The sequence below is a fragment of the Stenella coeruleoalba genome, assembly GCF_951394435.1.
Source record: "Stenella coeruleoalba genome assembly, chromosome: 4".
NCBI classification, from domain to species: domain Eukaryota; kingdom Metazoa; phylum Chordata; class Mammalia; order Artiodactyla; family Delphinidae; genus Stenella; species Stenella coeruleoalba.
The window spans coordinates 32,943,478-32,967,579 of record NC_137149.1 but is presented as its reverse complement, the minus strand read 5'-3'; the positions used below and the strand labels follow the sequence as shown (position 1 = coordinate 32,967,579).

The following is a 24,102-nucleotide window of genomic DNA, read 5'->3' as shown; positions in this document are numbered from 1 at the left end:
AAATTTTAGTTGTCTGAATCATTATTTCGTTTACTGACTCGTTAAAGTCTTACAGCCACATTTGGAATGTTCAGGTATTGAGCCTGATGTGTTAAAAATAACAATCAAGAGTTGAAGGTTCTTCTCATAGTTTCTAGTTCATTTTTAGTTAAAATCTTTATCCCTTGAAAATTATTACAGTCTTATGTAAGAAGTTTAAAACCTTCAGATCTTGTTCTGCAAGTGCTGGGTGACCTAGGAACCTTTCTGAGCCTCAGCTTTTTCATCTGTCAGAAAGTCTTTTTTTTTTTTTTTTGCGGTACGCGGGCCTCTGTTGTGGCCTCTCCCATTGCGGAGCACAGGCTCCGGACGCGCAGGCTCAGCGGCCATGGCTCACGGGCCTAGCCGCTCTGCAGCATGTGGGATCTTCCCGGACCGGGGCACGAACCTGTGTCCCCGCATCGGCAGGCGGACTCTCAACCACTGCGCCACCAGGGAAGCCCAAGAAAAGCTTTTTAATGGGATGTATCTCTTGTGAGTTTTATGAGGTTTATCTTTTGAAACACTTAGCTACCTGCCTGGTGTTTTAAGCTCTTAGCTATTACTTTTGTGCCTCTATTTCCTCATCTGTAAAGCGGGGGTAATTAATAGTATTTATTTAGTATACTGAGAGGATTAAATGAGTAAATATATGTAAAGCACATAGTGCAGTGACTGGCACATAGTGAGCACTATGTAAGTGTAGTGTTATGTATTATAATGATGATTATTTTCTATACGTATCAGTGACTTCCTAGATCTGACAAGCTTAAGTTTGTGCTGCACCACAGCTTGTTGTACTTGGGGCTTATGTCTGCATTCAGCAAAAATTTACCCACACAATCTATGGTCTTGATAAGAAGCTTTTACACAAACCTGAGACAATCTGCTTCTTGAATTCATTATCAGTTTGGGAATATCTTTTTTGGGGTTCAAGGTGAGGGGATCCAGAGTTAGTACTCAGGCCCCCCTGAACAGTGTGTCTGGTCTCAGCTTTTACAGAATTCTGGAATGCCCACTTCCCCACATGATCTGTGTATAAACAAAGTACGATTATGCTCTTAGACTAACCAATGGTTTGGTGAAAAATAAACCAGAAATTTTATAGATACTTTATATATTGGAATTTTTTCTATTCTGTTTATTAGTTTCTCTGTTGTCCAATCAAATAATCAGATGCTCTTAAAGGAGTAAGAAAAATCCTTATCTTTTATACTAGACAGTCTCTTCACTTTTAGTTTCACTGCCTGTTCTTCTACTGTAGATACATTATTCAATTAGCTATTCTGTCATCTCTGAAAAGCTACATATCAGAGGACAGTTTTCTATATTTTTGCCAGTTTCAGGGAGCTAATTAGTTGCTGAAGACCTAATAAAAAGATCTAGAAAGTTATATTTCTATTATTACTTAGTTATACTTAAGCAGTATTTTTGTTGTTTCCTCCAGGGAAATCATTTTCCGTTTGAAACTAACACTTAAGGGATTTGTTACTTCTCTTCATTGTTTCTTAAACTGATTCTTCATTTCAAAAGTTATTGAACATCTTCAGCTACTAAAATCATGTTACATTCAACTTTACTCTCTTCTTCCTCATCATCCATTAAATAGAGGGATCGCTTGGTATATTGGTAGTTTTTAAGCCTAGACCAGATACCTTCTACAATGTGTTTGTCTCTTCTTGATTGTGAACTTTATAGTGTGAGTTACGGTAAAGAGAGGGGATAGGATATTATCCACGTGTAAAAGTGTTGTTTGTTTCTTTTCAGAGGATAATTTATTAGGAGGCAAGGTGCTGTACTAACAGAGTAAGGGTTTTGGTGTCAAATCTCACTCTTCTTGTTGCTTGTGTGACTTTGAGCAGCTTATCTTCTCTGAGCCCCAGTTTCTTTATATTTAAAACTAGAGTCAGTGTGTTTCTGTGAATTGCATGCAGCAACATATATTCCTGGTGGTTAGAAAATGCTAGTCCTGTCTCCTTCTTCTTCCTTTCTCTTTCCATCTCACCAAGTGGAATGGGCAGCAGATGAAACCCAGAGTAGTTATTATATTTAGCTAGATAACCCCAACATTTAAGCCATTCTCCAGTATTGTAAGAAATCTTTAAGTACTATAGCAGCGATCTAGTCATTTATTTTTTATGTTGAAACAAATAGTAAAGCATAAGCTGCTTCTGCCATGTGTAAAATTATAACACATCAAATTATGCTCTCATCTGTTCAAAATCTTTCTTTATATGTAATGATAAAATGAATATCTTGTATTTTCATTCTAATCATTTGTATTTTCATTCTAATCATTTCATTCTAATCTAATTAGAATGAATCATTCCAATTCATTGAGCTATATATATTACCTGGAAAACTGTTTATTGTAAGAGTAAAAAATAATATCTTTAACATTTGTAAGGAAATGATAAAATATTTTACCAATCAAGAATATAAATTGCCGACATCGTAAAAATAAAATAAGTGTTAAAAGTAAACGTTTGGGGGCTTCCCTGGTGGCACAGTGGTTGAGAATCTGCCTGCTAATGCAAGGGACACGGGTTCGAGCCCTGGTCTAGGAGGATCCCACATGCCGCGGAGCAACTAGGCCCGTGAGCCACAACTACTGAGCCTGCGCGTCTGGAGCCTGTGCTCCGCAACAAGAGAGGCCGCGATAGTGAGAGGCCCGCGCACCGCAATGAAGAGTGGCCCCCACTTGCCACAACTAGAGAAAGCCCTCGCACAGAAACGAAGACCCAACACAGCAAAAATAAATAAATAAAATTTTTTAAAAAAGTAAACGTTTAAATCCTGATCCGATCTAAAGATCAGAAATTGTATCCAAGACAATTCACTAGAAATCTCTATGGACAGTTTATTAATATGTTAGCTATGTATTTTTTTTCCTCCCCCAACAGGAGAGCCTGACAAGGAGCTGAATCCTAAGAAGAAGATTTGGGAGCAGATCCAGCCTGATCTTTACACTAATGATGAGTGTGTGGCTACATACAAAGGAGCTCCCTTTGAGGTGAAAGGGAAGGGAGTCTGTAGGGCTCAAACTATGGCCAACAGTGGAATAAAATAAAATAAAACACTTCAGTTACTGAAATACATTAGAGAAAACTTAACAATAAAAAGAAATATATTTGTCACTTGTACCTAAAATATAACTGGCTCGTTTTTGTGTTATTTCTCTTCTAGACTTGAGTAGTCTTTTACCTGGCATATATTGTTTTCAGTTAATTAGAGAAACACTACATTTTTACCTATGGTTTTTGATCCTTTATGATACAGGGAGGAATTTGCCTGTGTTTCATGATGATTTATTTTTTAGTGAGGATGTTGGCTAGCACATTGCTTTTTCTTTATACATTTAGGTAACTTGAACTAGATTAACATTTAGTTTCTTTGTAGGCACATGTTGCATGCAATTTGAAACCCTTGTATTTTTAGTATCTGTATTATAAACGCCCTCTCCTCTTTAAAAAGAAAAGTTAGAATTTTTGTCAGGCTTATTAACTAATCTATATTGTAATGGTATTGAAAATGACCAACTGTTGATTCTAGAGAGCCGAACAATGTGAAAGCTAGGAGACATGGCATTTGAAAATTATTGCTGTTGCTTGCCAAAGTAACCCCGACTTACATACTTAAGGTGACTTTTTTAAAAGACTGAAACTTCCAACTCTGTAGTGAACTTATTCTTTCCAATTTAACAAAATAATTAGTAATAAATTTTGACTAATTCTAAAGAATAAACACATTGCAAAGTGTTACCAATGTAGTTCCCAATAAATTGACTGTAAACACAGTCCACTTTTTTATTCCAGGTGACTTCAAAGATTCTTTGGATACCTAATAAAAGATTATTTATAGCTTTTATCTTTAGAAGAGCATTTAAGATTGATATCTTTTATTTTTTCATGTACTATCATACTGTCAATATATTAAAAGAAATTGTAGCCAAAAATTTAACATACATATGTATAAAGTTGTCAAATGCGTATTTTCACTCATCTTACAGATATTGTAGGAACAATGAAAATTAACTTAGGCACTATGAGCTTCAGATTCACCAGCCTTGAGATGATGACTGAGATACCAAAAAAGAAATGCATCTATGGAGGTAGGAATATCTATTCTAAAAGAAAAATGACACATACCAATATTCTAGCACTGTTACTGTTTATAGCCTACAATAAGAAGGAGAGGCAAAACAAAAAATTTTAAAACAACCCTACATGCTAAGTTATAAAAAGTATCATTTATTTAAGTCCGTGGAGTTCTCTGGTAGGCCAAGATGTGGTATCATCATAGAAATTTTATCTGCTTTATGAAAAACTGAATATTAACAGAGCATCATTAATATCTATCTGTTGATAACTAAATACAAATGACTTTCCAAAGTTTTGTACTTGAGATATGTTATTCTTTCGGGAATAAAGACTTTTTGTGAGTCTGTATTTTCTGATTTTGCCCAATTATATTACATTTCTATAAATAATTCTAATATAATTTAAAGAATGTTTCAACTATTTAGATAGTTGAACTATTTATTCCCAGTTTTTCAAGTTACATAAAAGCATTACTCAATCAAGTTATCCACTTAGCCCCATTCAGTCGTTATTTTTACAGAAAACTTAATTCTGTTTTACTTGTATTGCTGGGTTGAGAGAACTGTTACAGAATCAACAAAAAATGATGACATTGTTAGTGAACTGGACATAATCCTGACTTCTGACTGGTATTCAGCCCGTTAAGAATTTCAACAGTAGGAGATGGTGTTAGGTCACAGACTAAACAGCTAGTGCCTCTTGACATCTATTTATGTATTGCGAAGTAAACCAGAAAAAAAAGCTGACCTTCCCCCAAGATAATTTCTTGTGCAGTGTTGACCCACTATCTTATAGTGACTATTGGTAGTACTAACTTTTCTTATATATAGAAATTCCATGTGTATTATTCTTATGAGATGAATCATTTTCAGGACATGTTAATTTTAATATATAATTGGAAATTTTTTTTGCCTTCTATGAAGAACATGAAGTATTCTACGAGTACAAGAATATTAAGTGCCCACCAAACAGATAATTTGTTGTTGCTTTTTAAAAAATATGTAAATTCTCATTTGCACTATTTACAAAATATTCAGAGTAACTCACTGAAGTTTAATGAGCACGTCAGCAAGACGGAGGGTGTGTATAGGGCCTCAGAGAATGTTAGTTTAATGAGGTTCCAAAATCTGGGTCTTTGCAGGTCCAAAAACCTGCATTTGTACATGACTATTGTAGATGCTAAGTAGTCTGTAGAGCTTAGTAGTATTGGTTTTGAATCCAGGTTACCTAGTTTTGATTCCATCTATACAACTTAAATGCCTGTGTGATCTTGGGCAACTGTTTAGCCTCCATATACTTTACTTTCCTCATCTGTAAGATGGATATAATAATAGTACTTACCTCATTGAGTTGTGAGGGTATATATTATGTTACACATAATAGAGGTATACAATGTTAATATCAGTTTATGATAAGAATGTTCCTTTCCTGAAACTAGTGATCCTATCTCTCTGTCCCCTTTCATGGTATCACATTTCCTGACAAGTTGAATTTTTGTTCAGAAGATTACTTGGTATATATGAAATGAACTGAGTTTCTTAAGGAATATTTCACACAGACCCTGTCTTTCAACAGACCTGACCCGCTATACCAGATGTAGTATCTCTCCCCTCGCTAGAGATGTTTTTTACTGAAACTTTCTCTTCCCTCCCTGCACTCCCACTGAAATCCATGTTTTAGATATTTAGATGCTAGTCAGTCCTGTTCATTGATGCCCTTTCACTGGTTTAATATTATTGATAAAGTTTCAAATAGTATTGCAATTTTCTTAGACTAGAAAGACAATACTTCTAACTATTGTGTGTTAATGTAACAAATAAAAGCAATTGTATTTTTAAGTTCTTGGCAGGTGGAGGATCACCTCACTATTGCCTATGACAAGGACATTAAAGGGGCATGAGTATACTTACTCAATTTTCTAGGAAAATTACATGTTGTACCTTTAAAAATATAAAAATATCAGACACAGACCTACTAGAGAATGGACATGAGGCTATGGGGAGGGGGAAGGGTAAGCTGTGACAAAGTGAGAGAGTGGCATGGACATATATACACTACCACAGGTAAAATAGATAGCTATTGGGAAGCAGCCGCATAGCATAGGGAGATCAGCTCGGTGCTTTATGACCACCTAGAGGGGTGGGATAGGGAGGGTGGGAGGGAGGGAGACACGAGGGAAGAGATATGGGAACATACGTATATGTGTAACTGATTCACTTTGTTATAAAGCAGAAACTAACACACCATTGTAAAGCAATTATACTCCAATAAAGATGTTAAAAATATATATATATAAAAATATCAAAGAGTACAGTGTTAGCTTTGTACTTTGGCTACATAAATTTTGACACAGTCCTGGTTCTAAGTGCTGTGCAATGGTGTGTAGACTAAAACTTTATCGCCAAGATACAAAATAAAATCTAGTGAAGCAAATTAATGTAACACACCTAAAAATAATGTTGCAAATTGCTGTCTTGTGGAGAGAGCTTTGCCCTCCAAGTGAGGGGGATATATTAATAATATCTGTCTCATGTCATGGATTTTATTGTAGAATTATTAGTAAGATATTTAATGCTTTATAGCTAGCTAAGTAGTTTCAACACATCTTGTCAATTTAACTCCCTAGAGGTAAGCCAGCTATTTTACCCCAAAGAATCAACAGGAAATTTACATAAATGCTGGTGCTAAGGTATAACTAGCTGAAACCTAGATTTTACTAATATTCTGCTTTTCTCTATTACAGTATGCTTTCTCAGATAGTCATGTGGTTTCTTTTATTTGAATGAGAAGTTTAACTTCTCTTTTGTCTAAACTGTAGGGAAAGATAATAAGTTAAAAAAACCTAAACTTCAGTAGTTCATGTAGGAGATTAAGGCAGCTCCTTTAGTGGAGTATTTAAGCGATTTTAAAGGGAGAGGAGGTCATTAAACCCTCCTTTGGAGTGGTTACAAAGAGAAATTATCAAGTTTTTTTCTTTTTGCTGAGGAAATTCTTAGGAAGAATCACTTGGCAAAACTAGGCTGCCGCTGCTGGCAGCTGTTGCCTTTCTAAAGAACCATGTATGTGCCTTGATTCTTTGAGTACACTCTTGTCGAGGGCACTGATCCTGTAATGACAGTCTATCCCAGAAGTCTACTTATGAAGGATGTCACTAAGTTCTAGATAGGTAAATAGATGGATAGATAGGTAGAAAAAGTTTGTGTTTAAACCAGGAACACCTCTATAGTTGTACACATTTGCAGTGCTTTTTCGGTGACAACCCAAAGTTTTACAATAATAATGAAAAGAAAGATAGTTGCTAATGGCTAATATACCTCTGTACAAAACTGGATCTTCTTCAGATACCAACTTTTTGGAATGGAAAAGAATTAGTAATTTATATATACATTGTTGCTCATCGTACTTCTAGGGTTACGGTTCTGACTTTGGATGAGTTTTGGCAGAGATAATTCATAGGAGTATAACTGTAAAAAAAATTAGAGAAAGAACCCAGAACAATGAAATAATTGTTAGTTTGAAAGTGAGCCATCTGGAATTTCAGAGTATGAATTAATTATTGTATATTATATTTTTTCACCCTTATGTATTCCCTTGTTTGATTTTTTCCCTTCCCCTTCGTTACTCCCACCCCCTTCCTAACATACCCTATTCCCAGTTCTCTGGATTTTTGAGTAAAATATGCGTGTAAGTGTTATTTTATGTCTTCATCAGCATCATTTCCTATCTGGCAGGCTATTGTCCTTAGCAACAGCAGCAGAAACAAACCTGGGGCTCGATAATTGCAAGAAAAAAGAATAATCCTTTTAAATGAAAAGGCTAACTACTCTTCTTGACTATCCTATTGCTACATAATGCATATAGAATTGTTCAAATAGCAGTTATTAATGTCTGCTCATTTCTTCAGTGGCATTCACGTGACGAGCCTTCACATCAAGGCTGCTCTGACAAAGTTTTACATTTGTTTTTGTAAATGGCCTCGTTAGAATATCATACATCCCAGTAGAGAAATGCTTTCAATGTATGCATCCACTTAACTAAGATATTTGGCTGATACTTGTTAATTTAAAACCCCACTCAGCTTTTCACACCTGGGGAATTTGGAAAGAACAGTGCAGGAGTCATCCAAAATCAACACCACAGTTTGATTTCTCTTTGAAAAAGATTAATGAAAAATGTAAATTGAAAGTCACTTTTAATAAGTTTAGCAAAAGAGAATGATTTTGGTAGAAATAACTTTTTCCATAACTTTCAGTTTTCATGTGAAAGGATAACATTTTCTCTTAAAACATATGAATTGACAATAAAAACTACTGATGCTTGTGAAAAGAAACTTATTTTTTAAATGAAGTTTGAGTGAGAATATGGGAAATAGCAAATTATTTCCCTACATCCACTATGCTGATTATTATGAGGAGCTAGAATTGCTATTGCATAGTGGTTCATGGAAGACCACGTCTGGAATTAATGCCTCTGGGGTATTACACTAGAATGCAGAGTGTATTAGGAAAACGCACTAACTAGAAAGATGGGGGAAGATAAGAGAAAAGAAAACAATGGTGAGGAATGGACCTTCTAATATTTGTATATTAAGTAAAAGAGATAATGATAAACTACCAGGAATGCTCAATGTAAATGATAAGAAGGGACTTTTGAAACATAAGGGTCGATCTGTAAGGGGAAATAATTAAGTCTCTTAGCAAAATCTAGTAATAAGGAGAAAGGAAAAACATTCCCAAGACTTCTTCCATAGGGAAGATGGGGTAAGGAGAAAAGGATAGGGAGGAAATTAAAGTGTTCTAAAGGTCTTATTTAAATAGTTGAGGGGGTAATGCAATGGGGAAAGAGTTCTACTTTGTTATCAAACAATGGTAGAGAAGTATGTACTTCATTCTGAGGGACAAGGAAATAATTCTTAATGGGTATTAGAGTAGAATGTCCAAATTATCAAGAAGAAAAACTGAATAGCAGCTTTATCAAATTGGCAAAACTAAGGAAAAGAAAAATGTAAGAAATACAGTAGTATAAAAAATAATAAACATAAGATGGAGAAACATCCTGTATGCTTGCATGGGAGGATTTTAATATTACAAAATGTCCTTTGTCATAAATTCAAAAGAATTTTCTTTTGAAATTAGACAAAATTAGATCTGAAATAATGTATATAAATGAATGACTAGGAGTAGCCAGAAAATATGTTGAGAAAGGAAGACCAAGGGAAGCTTCCCGTTCTAGATATCAAGGAAGGATATAGAACCATTCAAATTAAATCATTATGGTATTGATAGTGATATAAATCAAATAGATAATGGAAAAGAATTAAGAATCCATAATAGATCCAGAAATAAAGAAGATATATATTTATATACCTATCTACCTATCTCAGTAGGAAAGTTATTAATTATTTAATAAATAGAATAGATATAATTGGTTGCCCATCTAAAAAGAAATGAAACTAAATCCCAATTTTGTACATAAAAATATATAACTGTAAGGAAATTCACATTTATTTTGGCAAAAGTTACCATAACCAAAACTGAAGGACAAATAACAGAATTGAAAACAATTTGCAACCTGAAAGGCAGAGAACTAATATTTGTAATGTATGTAGAGCTCTTCAGATTTAGCAAGCAGGAAGTGTTAAAGAAAAAATACTCAGTGACACTTGTTAAAGATGATAAGGCAGACTTTATTCAGGACCATTAGGATAGGTAGAGGGACCACTCAAATGGGAATTTACTGTGAGGGAGAAGGATTGGGTTCAACTCTGAATACAGCATGGGCAAGTGAGAATTTATAGCCAAGGAGCAGGGTGGGGATCATTGGATGGAAAATTACCAAGAGGGAACTACAAGGAAGGGTCAGAGGGAGTCTGGGTAAACCCGCCTACAGGATCTTTGCTGGAGAGAGGCCAGGGTGGTTAGACAAGGAACCTGATCAGATATTGAAGGTAAAGGATTCTGGTAAACTGACTTAGCAGGGTTCTTGCCAAAACTAAATTAAGCACAGATGGGCCTAGGAGAAGGTTCAGGAGCCTGACTAAAGTTTTTGACAAGCAAAGAAACTTTGTGTGAAGTGATCCAATAGTAAATGACAAAAAAAGATAAATAATGTGAAGAGGCAGTTCATAGAAGAGTAAATCTAAATGACCAATATGCTTATAAAAATGCTCCAGTTAGGGAGTAGTCTGGGAAATGCAAATTAAGGTAAACAGTAAGTAAGGTACGGTTTTACATTTAGCAGACTGGTGTTAGCAATAGGTGTGTAAGATGATAACACTGATGACAAGAATATAGGAAAAGGGTTCTCAAACATTGTTGAAAATTAAGTTTGTTGCAACATGTATGAAAAGAAATTAAGTAAGATATATTAAAATTAAAGTGTATATATACTTCAACCGAGAAATCCCACTCTTGGAAATATAACTTAACAGAAAAAAAATCAATATTATATTAAAAAATATGTACAAGAATAGTTGTTGGCAGAAAACTGGAATGCATATCGATAGAGGAATAGTTACATAAATTGTTACTGAAAAAAGCAAAATATAAGATGACTAAAAAGTCAAATATGTAATATCACATTCAGAGATTTATGTAAAATATATATATGTACAAATTTAAAAATAAATAATTCAGGGAAAAACATCACAGAAGTCTTCCTCTTTGAAACTAGAAGTACCTTTGCTCTGTTAATCATTAAAACTAGGCCAGCCTCAGAGATCTTGAATCCTTAATGATTCTGCACAACATATCTTTACTTTAGCTAGCTAGTATTTGTGTTCTGTAAAGCGTTAGCTGACATCACATGAATGAAGAACTCAGAACATGAATTTTCCACTCTTCACTAGTTACTGCAGTTTCAACTTCTCAACTTCAACTTTCTGTCACCAAGCCACTAACCCCTGGGGAAGGGTCAATTTTTACTTAACTTCCAAAACTCAGCCCAATTGTTGAGGCTCCCACTTTACAATCCTGGACCCACAATGATAATTGGGGACCATGCAGAGAAATAGAGATGTTGTTTCAAGCTGGAATTTGTATTATGCTTTCCCTTAGAAATACTTTATAAATTTGTACTAGAAGTTCAGGTAATATAAAACATTAGGTACACTTTTGAGGATTAGTCTGGGAGAACAACCACGAGCTGTAATCCCGTTTTTAATGGAAAATAAAGTATAATGCACACTAAAAAAGCAATTTACAAATTAACTTTATGAAAACAAGCTGTTTGTAAATTGGGGACTACCTTAGGAAAGAATCTTATAAATGATAATGCTCATATGCAGATGTTAAACCTGAGGGTGATCTGATACTGACTTGTGGATGGACTTGGCTGTTACGATTGACTAGAATTATTTTCCTTTGATCCTCACTGCTGCCTTTGAGATTATCCTGGATCTCTCTACTAATCCAAATTGACCGACCTTCCAAGGTAGACTGGAAGCCTCTTTTTCAGTCAAAGCTTTATTCATATTTGGTTATTACAATTGTTAACAGTTATTTCTGCTGCAGGGTTCGGCTCTGAGCTTTTACCTGTATTTCCAAGCCTTAATAGGAACCAGGGGTTATATGAAAGTGGAAGCGGAAGTTAACATTTACTGAGCGTCTAATATGTGCTAAGTTGTTTTATCATTACAGTAAATATGAAGTAGGTATCTCACATGAGGAACAGGCCTTCACAAGTTTAATTTTTTAGGATCAAGTAAGCAGTGGAGCAAGTTTTGAAAATATGGATAATAATTTATTCATTTTTAACTTTTATTTAAGTATAACATATATAGTAAACAGTTCGTAAGTCAGAAGTGTTTAATTGTCGAATTTTCCCAATGGGAACACACTCTGTGAAACCAACTTCCAGGTCAAGAAATAGAACATTACTGGAATCTGAGAAGCTGCCCCAGTGTGTGCTTTCACTCACTATCCCCCCCACCCCACCAAGGGTAACTTGACTTCCAACACTTCTCACATCAAAATAGTTAAAATTACATTAGTTTTGACTGTTTCTGAAATTTATACAAATGGAATCATAGAGTATGTATTCTTTTATGTCTGGCTTCTTTCTTTCAACATTATGTTTGGGTAATTCATTGATCTTGTTACATGCAGTTGTAGTTTGCTCATTCTCATTACTGTATAATATTTCATTGTTTAAATATACCGCAGTTTGCTTATCCGTTTTACTCTTAGTAGACATTTGGATAATTTCCAGTTTTTCGCTATTATGAATAGTACTGCTATGAACATTCTTGTACATACATGTCTTTTAGTGCACAAATGTATACATTTCTGTTGGATATATATACTTCAGAGTGTAATTATTGTGTCATAGGATTTGCCTTAGAAATCTTTTTTTTTTTTTTTTTTTTGCTGTACGTGGGCCTCTCACTGTTGTGGCCTCTCCCATTGTGGAGCACAGGCTCCAGATGCGCAGGCTCAGTGGCCATGGCTCATGGGCCCAGCCGCTCCGCGGTATGTGGGATCTTCCTGGATGGGGGCATGAACCCGTGTCCCCTGCATCGGCAGGCGGACTCTCAACCACCACGCTACCAGGGAAGCCCAGAAATCTTATTTTTTTTATTTTTTATTTTTTTCAGAAATCTTATTTTTAATTGCCAGTTTTCCAAAGTGGTTTTACCAATGTACACTCTCACTGGCAGCACATGGAAATTCTGATGGTCCACATTCATGCTAATAAAGGCACTTTTGAAACCAGATTGCTGACTCTAAAACCCAAAGCCCTTTTCCTTTCACCTAAATCTCATTTAAAGGTAAGAACCTGGTAACAATTTTCTTTTATAAATTCCATGATTCTTTCTAAGGTTTTTAGTCTTTGTTCATTAAGTGAGTTTCCTTTTTTATACTGGAAAATATATCTGTGCTGAATAGAATTTAGTAGAGTTAGCAGTGTATCAGAGGCCTCATGTAAGTATCCATCTTCATTGAACCCAGCCTCTTCTATTTTCTCTGCATGGGTGAAAAGAATGGCAGTGTAATTCTTCCAAGCATGTCCCAGAAGTTCCTGAAAGAGAGAAGTTAAATGGCTATTTGCCTTGGACTATATTTCTCAAAGAAGAGCTGAGGAGTTATTATGGTTTAACACAGTCAATAGATCTGTACCTCATTATGTTTCTAAAAGCTGAAATATATAATGGAAATGATGATGGGGTCAAGTAATGTAAGCACATGGACAGAGATGGGTGGGCATTCTATAAAAAAAGGCTTTAGTTCTCCATTTTATTTTGTTGTTATAATTTATATACAACCTCAAAACGGCATATTATCAATGCTGCATATGATTTAATTACATTTGCAGCATTCATTTATACTTGCCTGTCAACCTGAATCTTTTAGAACCACTGAATTCCTTTGTCAGAGCACCTTGCCCAAGGGAATTGTCATATCTCTTTCTGTAGGAATGTTGTGTTATCATCATCACTGAAAACATTTTCTAAGGATTTATAATTACATAATCTGGTTACAATCTGTCAATTAATCAGATGACATGTAATGGAAATGCTAAGATCAAAATACATTTGGTAATTTGGAGCAACTACAAAATATTACTGTGACTCGCATCCTCTTCACATACCTGGAATCAAACCCAGTTTATCGGGTGACTTCCTCTAATGTGGGTGAAAAACACTGCAGACCGGTATTCCTTTGTTTAGTAATATGTAGAAGTTGGTTATGTAATAAATTCTTGTTTGATTAGTGCAAATGAGCTGATATAAAGCAGAAGTAATAGCACATGGCAGATTGCTCACGCAATATGAAAGGCATCTAGAAATAACCATTTAACGTTTTTGAATATTTCCAAAGTTATATGAAATCATGACAATGTGACAGTAAAATTCCTTCCATTCCAAACACTCGCATAAAAAAAATATTTCCAAAGCTACTACCAGTTTATAATAGCAAGAGAAGTATTAAATGCTTAGGAATAAACATAACAAGGAATATCCAGAACATCTAATAATTAAAAGAAAGAAAGACGGGAGAACAACTAATATTTAGTGCTGGATAGTATGCTAAGTGCTTTACATACTTTATCTCTTTTGAAGCTCAACATGGTGATTTGTGAGAGATACCATTATGATATAGAGAAACTGATATATAAAGAGGTTGAGTACAAACAGAGGCATTAGCACAAACTCTAGTTTATAAAAATCTTGAAAAAATTGAATGGCAGTCTGGGAAACTTTTGAATGAATATAGGATTCATATTTATAATATTGAACAACTGAAAAAAGATGAAAGGAAGAAGAGGGAAAGACAGTGGGAAAGAAAGTAAAAGGAAGGCAGGAAGAAAGAGGAAGGGAAGGAGGGAGGAAGGAAGAATCAGGACATGTAAATCTAATATGAAAATACAGGAACTGTGGGACAATATATTTAAATTAGAAACATCTCAAGACTGGTTACCAATTATAACTCCTAACACAGTCTGACTTTTATCAGAGCTATTCATTTTCACATTTATTTCTATAACTTGGCTATGACCTCTTTGAAGGCAAAGTCTATGTCTTTCTATATCAATCAAAGCCTCTAATATGTTGTAAACTCTCAATAAATATGTTGTATTAATTTGGAATTTAGACCCTCACCATCGTCTCAAATAGAAGATTTAGGGTTTTATTTATTAATTTTGAGTCCTCAATTTTGAAATTTAATCTTTGGGACACAAAATTGTACTTTCCTGTAAAACTTTTCTACTCTATTTCATTATCACAAATTCGCCTGTAATCTGCACTTTCTATTTTGTATTCAGAGGGACTCTCTCAAGGTATAGGTCCAAAATTTTTCCTCATATCTGTTCAAAATGTGTCTGTTTATACCATAGAATAATTGTATATTTCTAGTTCTCCTGAAATGCCCTGCTTCAAGAAAATCCTCAGACATTTCCAGATCAGTACATTAGGGAATAATTATTTAAACAGAAAGATTCTGAACTTTACAAAAGAATTTTTCAAAGAAGTACTTTAATTGGCATATGCTTATGTGCCTTTAAAACTCAAAATTAGCAAACCTTTAACCCAAACTTTAAAGAACATAGCTCTTTTATAAATCAAAGTCTATATGCAATGTCAACATCACATTTTAGCTAATAGTGACATAGCAAAATTACCAGACCTCTTCAGAGTTTGTCGTATATTCTATGTACTCTAAGAACACATCTCTTGTGAGAGAGGTCAGAGAATTGCAAAATAAATAAACCATGTTGTGGATTGAATTGTAACCTCTTTCTCCAAATTGATATGTTGAAGTCCTAACCTCCAGTACCTCAGAAGTGTCTTTATTTGGAAATAGGGTTATTGCAGATGCAATTAATTAAGATCATTAGGGTGGGACTCTAACCCAATGTGTCCTTATAAAACAGAAATTTGGACAAAGACATGAATACAGAGAGAACACCAGGTGAGCATAAAGACAGCCATCCATAAGCCAAGGAGAGAATCCTTGGACAGATCCTTCACTCACAGCCCTCAGAAGGAATTAACCCTGCTAACACCCGTTTCAGACTTCCAGCATCCAGAACTGAGAGACAATAAATTTCTGTTGCTTAAGCCAGCCAGTTAATTATACTTTTTATCACAGCCCCAGCAAATTAATCCAAATGGTTGAAAAATTAATGAAGTGCTAAATATATCAGATTTAGGTTCTGGGAATAGAGATTTCTGGGCCATTTACATCAGAATCACCTGGGATGCTTGCTAAAAATGCATCAAAATCTTTAGGGATGGAGCTTGGGAATGTGAATTTTAAAAAGCACTCTAGGGGCTTTATTCCTTCTGCAAATACTTATTGAGGGTCTACTTTGTTTTGGGGACAAGGAGTGGTACAAGACAGGTACATTTCCTGCTTATATCTAGTGGAGATTCTTGTTTACTAACTAAAGTTAGGTCTAAGGAAGAGGGACAGACAGGAAAAAAATACTTTCAGTTTGTTGTAATCGCAAGTGTTATGATAGAAAATCTATTGGCACTACAGAGGCAAACATTTAGCCTAGTTTTGGATGGGAGAGGTGGAAAGTGAGGGTAAAGGGAGGGGGTCAGAAAAAGTTTCTGGCATGTGATGATGCCTCGAGCATAGGAATTAACAAAGGAGTTCTCAGGCAGTAAAGACATACCAAGTAAAGAAAGTGATTGAGCATTATTGGGAATTGTATAGTATTGGGATTTTATTTCTATACCACTATTGATCCTTCATCACTCTTGTCTCTAGAAGTTTCTCAAGTTTAGAATCAGACCTGGTATTCACTCAGCACATTATTGATGTATTCATATTGATTGTCAGGTTATTGAAATGTTTAATACACGTGAATAAATAGCTACTGTCCTTAACCCCTTGAGTGTTACTCCCAGACCTGTTCCCTGGGTATTGGCTGATGCAGGGGCTATATTTATTATTAACTATTTTTACAACATCACCATAATAAAAATTCATGCTAAATAAACTGTTTGGCTCAAATGGTTCTCTCCTGAGTTATATATTATAACATAGACTTCTCCTCTTGCTAGGTTAGTACCTATTGCATTAAAGGGCATAACATTCACAGTGTGTTTTTAGTTCCCGGCTTTCTGTATTGTAACATTAACATGTTGCCTCTTTGTCTCCACCAGACATCTTCTGTACTTTAAACCATAATATCATTCAGGAAAAATGAGTTAAAGCGCCTAAGGATAATAGATTTGTAAGCTTGACACCACTTACAAGTCCATGTGTTCAGCCACTGCAAAGTTTTTACATGTTGATAATTATTTATGAAAGGATGCTCATGTCCTAAACTGTGAGAGAAATTGCACTTTTGAATTACTGCCAAAAATAGAAGAGAATGGTTGATTTAGCTTATATTCTTTAGATTGATTTTTGGCCAGCAAATAGTTGAATATTTGAAAGTAGTGTCACTTGGTGTATAGTCATCATGTTAGTGGCCAAACATTCTTTATGGATCCAGAGAAAGAATAATCACATTTGATTGATACCTCACATAAAAAATCCAATAGAAAGATAATGTAAGTTTCTGGTGTTAATAATTTAAATATAGTACTAAGCTAGATGGAAATTTTACAATCAATCATGAGTTGTTTGGTTTCATAGTGCTAATGGGTATGAGTCCATCTAGTCCTTTTGGGACAACTAGTTAGGATATAAACTTTGTTTTCCAGGAATTACGTTCATTTTCCCAGGACCTCACCAGCCCTGCCCCACTTGTTTGTGGTTGATGAAATCATAGCATCTGGACCTTTTAGGGGGAAACTTTAAAAAAAGCCAACTATTACATCAACTGAGAAAAAAATTATCATGGATCAGGAGGACAATAAGGACCATTCTTTATATTTTATGCTATTCCCTTATTCTCTTCCCACTTCGAGCACCACATTTGCCTTCTTAGAGAGCCAAAGCTGAATGGTAAGCCTCGTTAGATCAGATTCAGAGAACAGTCAGCCTTACAGATCATCTGTCAAAACTGCCTTATTTTACAGATGAGGGTATTAAGGCCTTGTGATGTTAAATGGCTTGGCCAAAGCCACATAGCTGATTATTGGCAGACTTGGGCCTGTAACAGAGGTTCCTTGAATGGCAGGGGTCCCCTGTCCTTCACACTAAATTTTTATTTCAATTAACATTACTAAGCCAGTAAATTTTTTTCCCAGATTTTTTTCTAAATTAATAAGGAAGTTCCTATAAATCAGGGCCGTGTAAGTTTTATTTCACTCTTACTTTCTTCTGAAGCCTATCAAAATAATCCCAAAGAAGGCTACAAATAATATGTCCCAATTTTAGGGTAAAACAAATACTAACAATAAAGTCACAATGATCATAGGTAACATTTATTATGCACTTGCCATGTGCCAGTGTCTGAGTGAATTTACTATTATGTTAATATGACATTAATTCCAAAAGTAACCCAGTAAACTATTATCTTTCCCAATTTACCAATGAAAAGATTGAAGTTTAGAGAAGTTACCCAAGGTTACAAAGCGAGTAGCTAAGTAGGAACTTGAACAACATCTGTAATATGTTGCTTATATCTAGTAGTTCATTTGAATAAGTACTCATCACAATCTAGGTAGTGCTGATGGCAATAAAAACAATAATAGTAATGGCAATTTTCTGCAAACCTACTATGAAACTGCTGTAATTCAGGCACAATGCCAAGCACATTACATTTATTAAATATAGCCCTCAGAACTCTTCAATTAGGTAAATTATCCCCATTTTATAAGTAAGGAACTGAAGCCAAGAAAGCCTTAGTAACATTTATAGTCATATACCTAGAACTGTAACAGGCTTATTTGTCAACTGAATTCTATAGAACACCTAAGCCCATGATCTTTGTTTAGTATGTTCAGGCCTTACATTGGCCTTTCTGAACCTTCCCTGTGTACACCTATCTGTAACATCAGCAGTTGAGTTGTTCATTCGAAATTAAAATGCATGCTTGAAGCCTGAATATATACAGTGATAATATGTACATGATACCATGATCATGGAAAGAATTTAGTCAATTCCTGGATTCAATTCCTGGTGCACTTTGGCTGCATGCTAGCACTTTCCCTCAGGTGACTTTATTTATGCTCTGATCTATTATTGGGGGATTTTTTAAAAAATTAAAATGATAGATAACATTCAGATGAATCATTCCCTTTATTTCCCAATTTTGGGGAGATGACTCACTGACATCTCCACCATTTTACTGTAAATTAATGAAGGCCTAACATAAATAAAGAAAAAGGGATCATTTGAGGAACTGTTTCAGTTGTCACAGTTGGCAGCTTATAACCCCTCTGTAAAATATTAGAGCACAAACTGAGAGATATTTAAAGAGACAGCAGAGAGGTACAGGAAAGAAGAGGTCACTTCTCTGGCACTAGCCTTGGAGACTACTTCCATGGAAAGCATCAGTGCCCCCAGAAAGGGGGAAAGGAAGAGGGGAAGGCAGATGTTCTCTTCCCCATTTTGCATGAGCCAGGAAGGAGAAATCCAGGGTGTGTCTGAAACCAGAGGACCTTAGCAACACCTCCTTCCTAACAGCTGCTGGTCCTGTTGAATATTCAGACATTCTGCAGCTCCTCCCAATCTGTGAGCATATCCAGATGGTTGCCACTAGTATCTGAGGCACCTTCAGGAAGAAAGTCATAAACAGCCAGCCTGTGCTTAGGCAATCTTCAACCAAAGATCAAGGTGGTAAGCCCAGAATGGGACTGCAGTGCCTCCTAGGGGTCGAGGCCCCTCTGAGGATTACTAAATCTTGGCTGCTGAGTTCTCCCGGGAGACAGAAGTTATTTATTCTCGAAAAAAATATTCTGGATCTGAGTTTTTCCCTAGCCCATCTCCTCTGTGCCTTCAACTCCTGAATTGGCCACTGACGTAAGGAAGGCAGCTATAAGAGGAGAAGCCTATATGCCAAATACCATTTAAAAGGATCAGAGACATGTATGAATGAAATTCACTTGCATAAAAAACAATTAGGGAATTACAATATTGTTCTATATCCTAAAACTGGAAAAAAAATCTATTTTCAAAATGTATGTCTCTTAAAATATCCTGTCTGGACCAGCAGAAAGAAAAATCTGGAGACATATGGAGAGGGTCAGGTTAGTTTTTGAGAACTATTTATGCATTTACTGAATTTAGTGGGTTACATCCATCTATAGCTTAAGCTAAATGTCTATTTAATAGCAACTTTAAATGAATTTTTAAAACTGTTTAAAAATTACACTGACTGTATGGCTGCAGTTCCCCCCCGCCCCCCGCCCCTCTTGATTTCTACCAGAAATATTGTTTGAAATGCAGGCTTTAACTGGTTGGGGGGTGGTTTATGGGCTTTCTTAGATTCCACATTGTTTCTTAATTGCAATCATCTTCTTTTCTTCTTCTTTGCTTTTGTACAGAATGTCCTTGATTTTTCAGGAGTTAGATGATGAGGATTATTTTTTATACTCTTGTCACCCTAATTTTTTCCGCTAGTTTCTTGTGATTACACATATGGCTTTTTTTTTTTTTTTTAGAAACATGCACAGTTACTGAAAAACAAAACGTGTGTCTGTCATTTAGAACAATCTTATGCCTTTACTAGTTAAAGGAAGATATCTTCCTTTAAAGCAAAGTATACTGTTTTTCTAAGTGTAACAGATTCTGCATGAGCATAATCAGAGGTGGGACCAAAAGAAGAATAGCATTTATACAAATTCATTTTGAATTAAAAATGTCTACTCTCTATTCTTCATGTAGTTTACTTGTGAAGCTTCTAGGGAAGATGTGTTCTCTGAGCTCAGTGACTTAATGAGGCTACTGAATTATACTAGTCAAGTCCAGCAGTTACATTTGGGTGGCCCCAGACTGGAGAATCAAGAAATTGAATAAATGAACAAACAAACAGGGATGAACCACTAGTCAAAAGTGGCATATGTTATTTTTGTTCACCCTGAGGTCCCTGTGATTTTCTCATGGCTGGCATGGAGCAGTTACCCTACAGATGATGAAACAAGCAAAGCTTCTGAAATTCCTGATTTTTTTCCTGTTAATAAAGTATAAATCTCCCCTGATTACTTACTGAGGTGTAGGTCTCAGTGATGCCTCCTTCACTGAGGAGTTGTACATTGCCCTACTTTGGCACTTGTTTATCTATTTGTCTTATACTTGTTTATCTATTTGTCTTATACTTGTTTATCAATTTGTCTTATACTTGTTTATACTTGTCTTATACTTGTTTATACTTGTTTATCTATTTGTCTCTTCTAGGCTGTGAGCTTTTTGAGACCAGGGCTCATATATTACTCACCAATCATTAAGCTCTGTACTGGTGCTCAATACAGTGTTCAGTGACTGAATCAGACAGTAATGCCCCATTTATGGTGAACTGTAAGAGGTTGTCCCTTGATGTTGAATGGATGCAAGTAAGTATTTTAGTTCAGTGGTTCTAAAACTTCACTGTTTTAGAGAAATATACGGGAAGTTTATGCAAATACAGATAGGCAAGCTCTACTCCTGACATTCTGTTTCAGTAGGGCTTGGATGAATCTGTTTTTAACAAACAGCTTAGTTGATTCTGATGCATAGTCAGACCACACTGACAATCAATCAGATTCACAGTTCTTAGGGGTTTGAGACTTAGTTAACCTCTGAAGTTCAGTATCTCATTTTTTGTTTTGTTTTGTTTTGTTTTCTATGACCCAGTTACAAAATGACTGAATTCCTCTAAAGGAAATTGTAAAAATGACTCTTGGTGGGAAAATCAAGTAATTTTTACCAATTATTTTTATGTGATCAGCACTTGTTTTAAACTACTTGCTTTAAACTTGGTTTAAAACTACTCTTTTAACCAGTTTTTCATAGTTCTTTCCTATTAAGATAATGTCCTTCAAATGGGAATAATGTCATTAGTGTGATTGCCCCTTTTTATTACCTGGATCATCTGGACTGGGGAAGATTCTTCCTGTTCACATAGAGGCACATCCACCCTCTGGACCAGCAGTGCAAGGTGCAGACCCTCTTGCCCGAAGTGATGTGCCAGGGCCTCCCTGACCTCCTGCTTCACATGCTTCTTGCTCAACCTGCTGTGCGGATAACCTGGAGTGTCCAGCACCTGGACCTGCAGGGTTACCTCTTGCCCCCCTCGACGCATGAAGCTGTGGAAGTGACAACTGCGGCCCAGACTGCAATCTTTGGTCACAGAACATGGAGCAAAGCTGCTGTGGAAGTCAGTGCTTCCCAGAAGAATGTTCCCAGCAGAACTTTTTCCACTTTGAGTCATGCCAAAGAGGGCCAAGTTTATGGTCATCTTATTGGAGTCCATCATGGCTGTGGGTAAACAAAGGCTCAGCATAAGCAGTCAGGCTTCTACACTCCCCCAATATAAGGCTTCTTACCTGGCCTAGAGCACTCCGAAGTATTGACTTTGATTTGCTTTCCCCTTATTCTTAGTGTCTAAAGCATGGAGGAGCTCTCCACTGAAGTGGGGACCCCTCAGTGACAAAGGGAAAATGGAAATAATACTAGTAGTTTGCAGTGGGAGAGGAGAGAGAAATCAAATACAAATAAGGAAGGGAGGAGGAAACAATAATTGCAGGAAAATTAGAAAAAATATTACATGAAGATGGTGTAAGCCATGTTTAGGAGGAATATGTTAACTCATCAGTGTGACAGGTGAGTTGGTTTAGAAATGGGGTCCTGAGGTCTCTTACTTCAGGAACAAAGGTAGCAGCAATATTTGAAAATTATTCACTCTTGGAGGAGAAGAAGGAACAGTACAGTGGAAGAAATGGCCCTTCTTGCATTTTAAACAACGTTCTGCACCTCCCTACTCCCTACCTCCCCACCCCTTGAATATACAAGTGGCATCTGCAAAAAATTATCTTTCCTGACTTCCTGAATGCTTCGGTCCTATGAAACATGAATAATATTAAAGGAAGACTTCTGTTCCTGTTTACTAATTTTTTAACAACTAGGCAACATTCTGATGAAAATGAGAACTACTTGTAATATCTGTTATGAAATAATTAAACAACTCCATGGTTCATCAGAGTTAAGTATTGGCTCTTCAATGAAGAAAAGAAAGGCCAACACATTGTGCAGTTCAGTTAGGAGGGAGGAGAACCTGGGGAGAATCTATTTCATTTACAGCACCCCTAAAATGTAGTTATTTTTGTGCAGAATATAAGCCCCTTATAGCATTTTAAGGTCATCCATCATTTTCATTAGATTGATAAGGCAGAGCTACTGACCAATTGCCAAATGTACTCAATCTGCTGATTCAGAAATAAAGACATTTAATATTGCATATTTATTATTTTTGCTTATAACTTGTACTTCAACTATAAAGTTTTATGTACCACTGACCTTTCTTGTCCTCTGATGCCCCTCACCCTACTCACTCCAGACCCTAATATGAACATGTTGAGGAACCTCACACCCTCATACAAAAGACACTCACCTTAGGGGTCCCTGAAGGTGACCCCAACTCACCAACTCATTCAGCTGTGTCAGCTGCACCATAGACACTCAGATTTCTTTTTACTCCTGAATTAGATGTGTGATTTTTTTCAAGAATTAATTATGGAGTCACAACCGATTTGCTCTATGTCACTTACCTTTTCCACTCTTAAAAATGTTTTCTCCACAGACTTCCCTCAAGCTGTTACAGTTATGAACTTCAACCTTCTGGCAGTGTCACTGTACCACTCTGAGACTGATACTGTATGTATTTTATTTAGTTAATCTATTACCAGTATCCTTTCTATAAATGATTAGTTGTCTTCCTCTAATCAGCACTGAGTTTTTTATGTCACTTGACAGATGTGTAACTGCAATAGGTACTTCCTGAAACTTTTATTTCCAGTATTAACTTTTGTTTAAGAGAATTGCTTATAGGTAACAATTTATCTTACAGCCTAAAGAAATGCAGGATTGGCAAGTGTTAAATAGAAAGTAGACATTGAAAAGCAATGATCACAATTTTTTCCATTGTAATTGACATATTTACTACTTCATGAAAAAGTTTCAACAGATATGTAATATACATGCAAGAGATATTGACTTCATAACAGTATTTAGGTCATAAATTCAAAAGTTCTCTAGGAAAACTCTCTTGGCTATTTCCATGCAATTGAAATTTATTATTTGATGTGATCACTAGCATGATTATATCAACATATACAGTTTCCATATCAATTAATGATAACATATTTCAGAAAAGGAGTACTTAACTATGACTTAAGGCCAAATAAATTTTGCTTTAAAATTGGGGTTTTATTTTGTTATTAAAAGATTAAATTTGATTTTTCCACTTTTTAGTATATAACCCATATTTTCCAACATACTTTCTTAGTTTATAAGTTGTAGAAACCTTCATATCATTATATTCTGGTTCATCTTCTCCTGTACCTCTCAAAAGTCTGTGAAGTATGTATTTCTGTGTGAAGGAATTTTGGAGACATCTGGAATGCTTTATGACTTCATGGACAGAAAGTTTAAAAGTCTTCTTC

General features: G+C 35.6%; 2 protein-coding genes across 4 annotated transcripts in view; one reads left to right on the top strand and one right to left on the bottom strand.

Moving 5' to 3' along the window:
• Positions 1–23,350, top strand: part of AIMP1 (aminoacyl tRNA synthetase complex interacting multifunctional protein 1) — a 60,342-nt gene extending 36,992 nt beyond the window's left edge. Inside the window, exon 7 of one of the 3 annotated variants that reach the window (XM_079919209.1) lies at positions 23,241–23,350. In XM_079919209.1, the coding sequence (XP_079775335.1) occupies positions 23,241–23,335 (95 nt within the window). In that variant the 3' untranslated portion in view covers positions 23,336–23,350. Of the gene's footprint in view, positions 1–2,893; positions 4,713–23,240 lie in introns of those variants that run through there. The other 2 variants (XM_079919208.1, XM_079919210.1) reach the window with 2 other exon arrangements.
• Positions 12,876–23,121, bottom strand: GIMD1 (GIMAP family P-loop NTPase domain containing 1; the record flags this gene model as incomplete). Its single annotated transcript, XM_079919211.1, has 2 exons — positions 21,525–23,121; positions 12,876–13,136 (listed from the first exon to the last, which is right to left on the bottom strand). Exons 1-2 carry the CDS (start codon positions 21,942–21,944, stop codon positions 12,876–12,878), a joined length of 681 nt encoding a protein of 226 aa, XP_079775337.1. The 5' UTR covers positions 21,945–23,121.
• Positions 23,351–24,102: the final 752 nt, after the last annotated feature.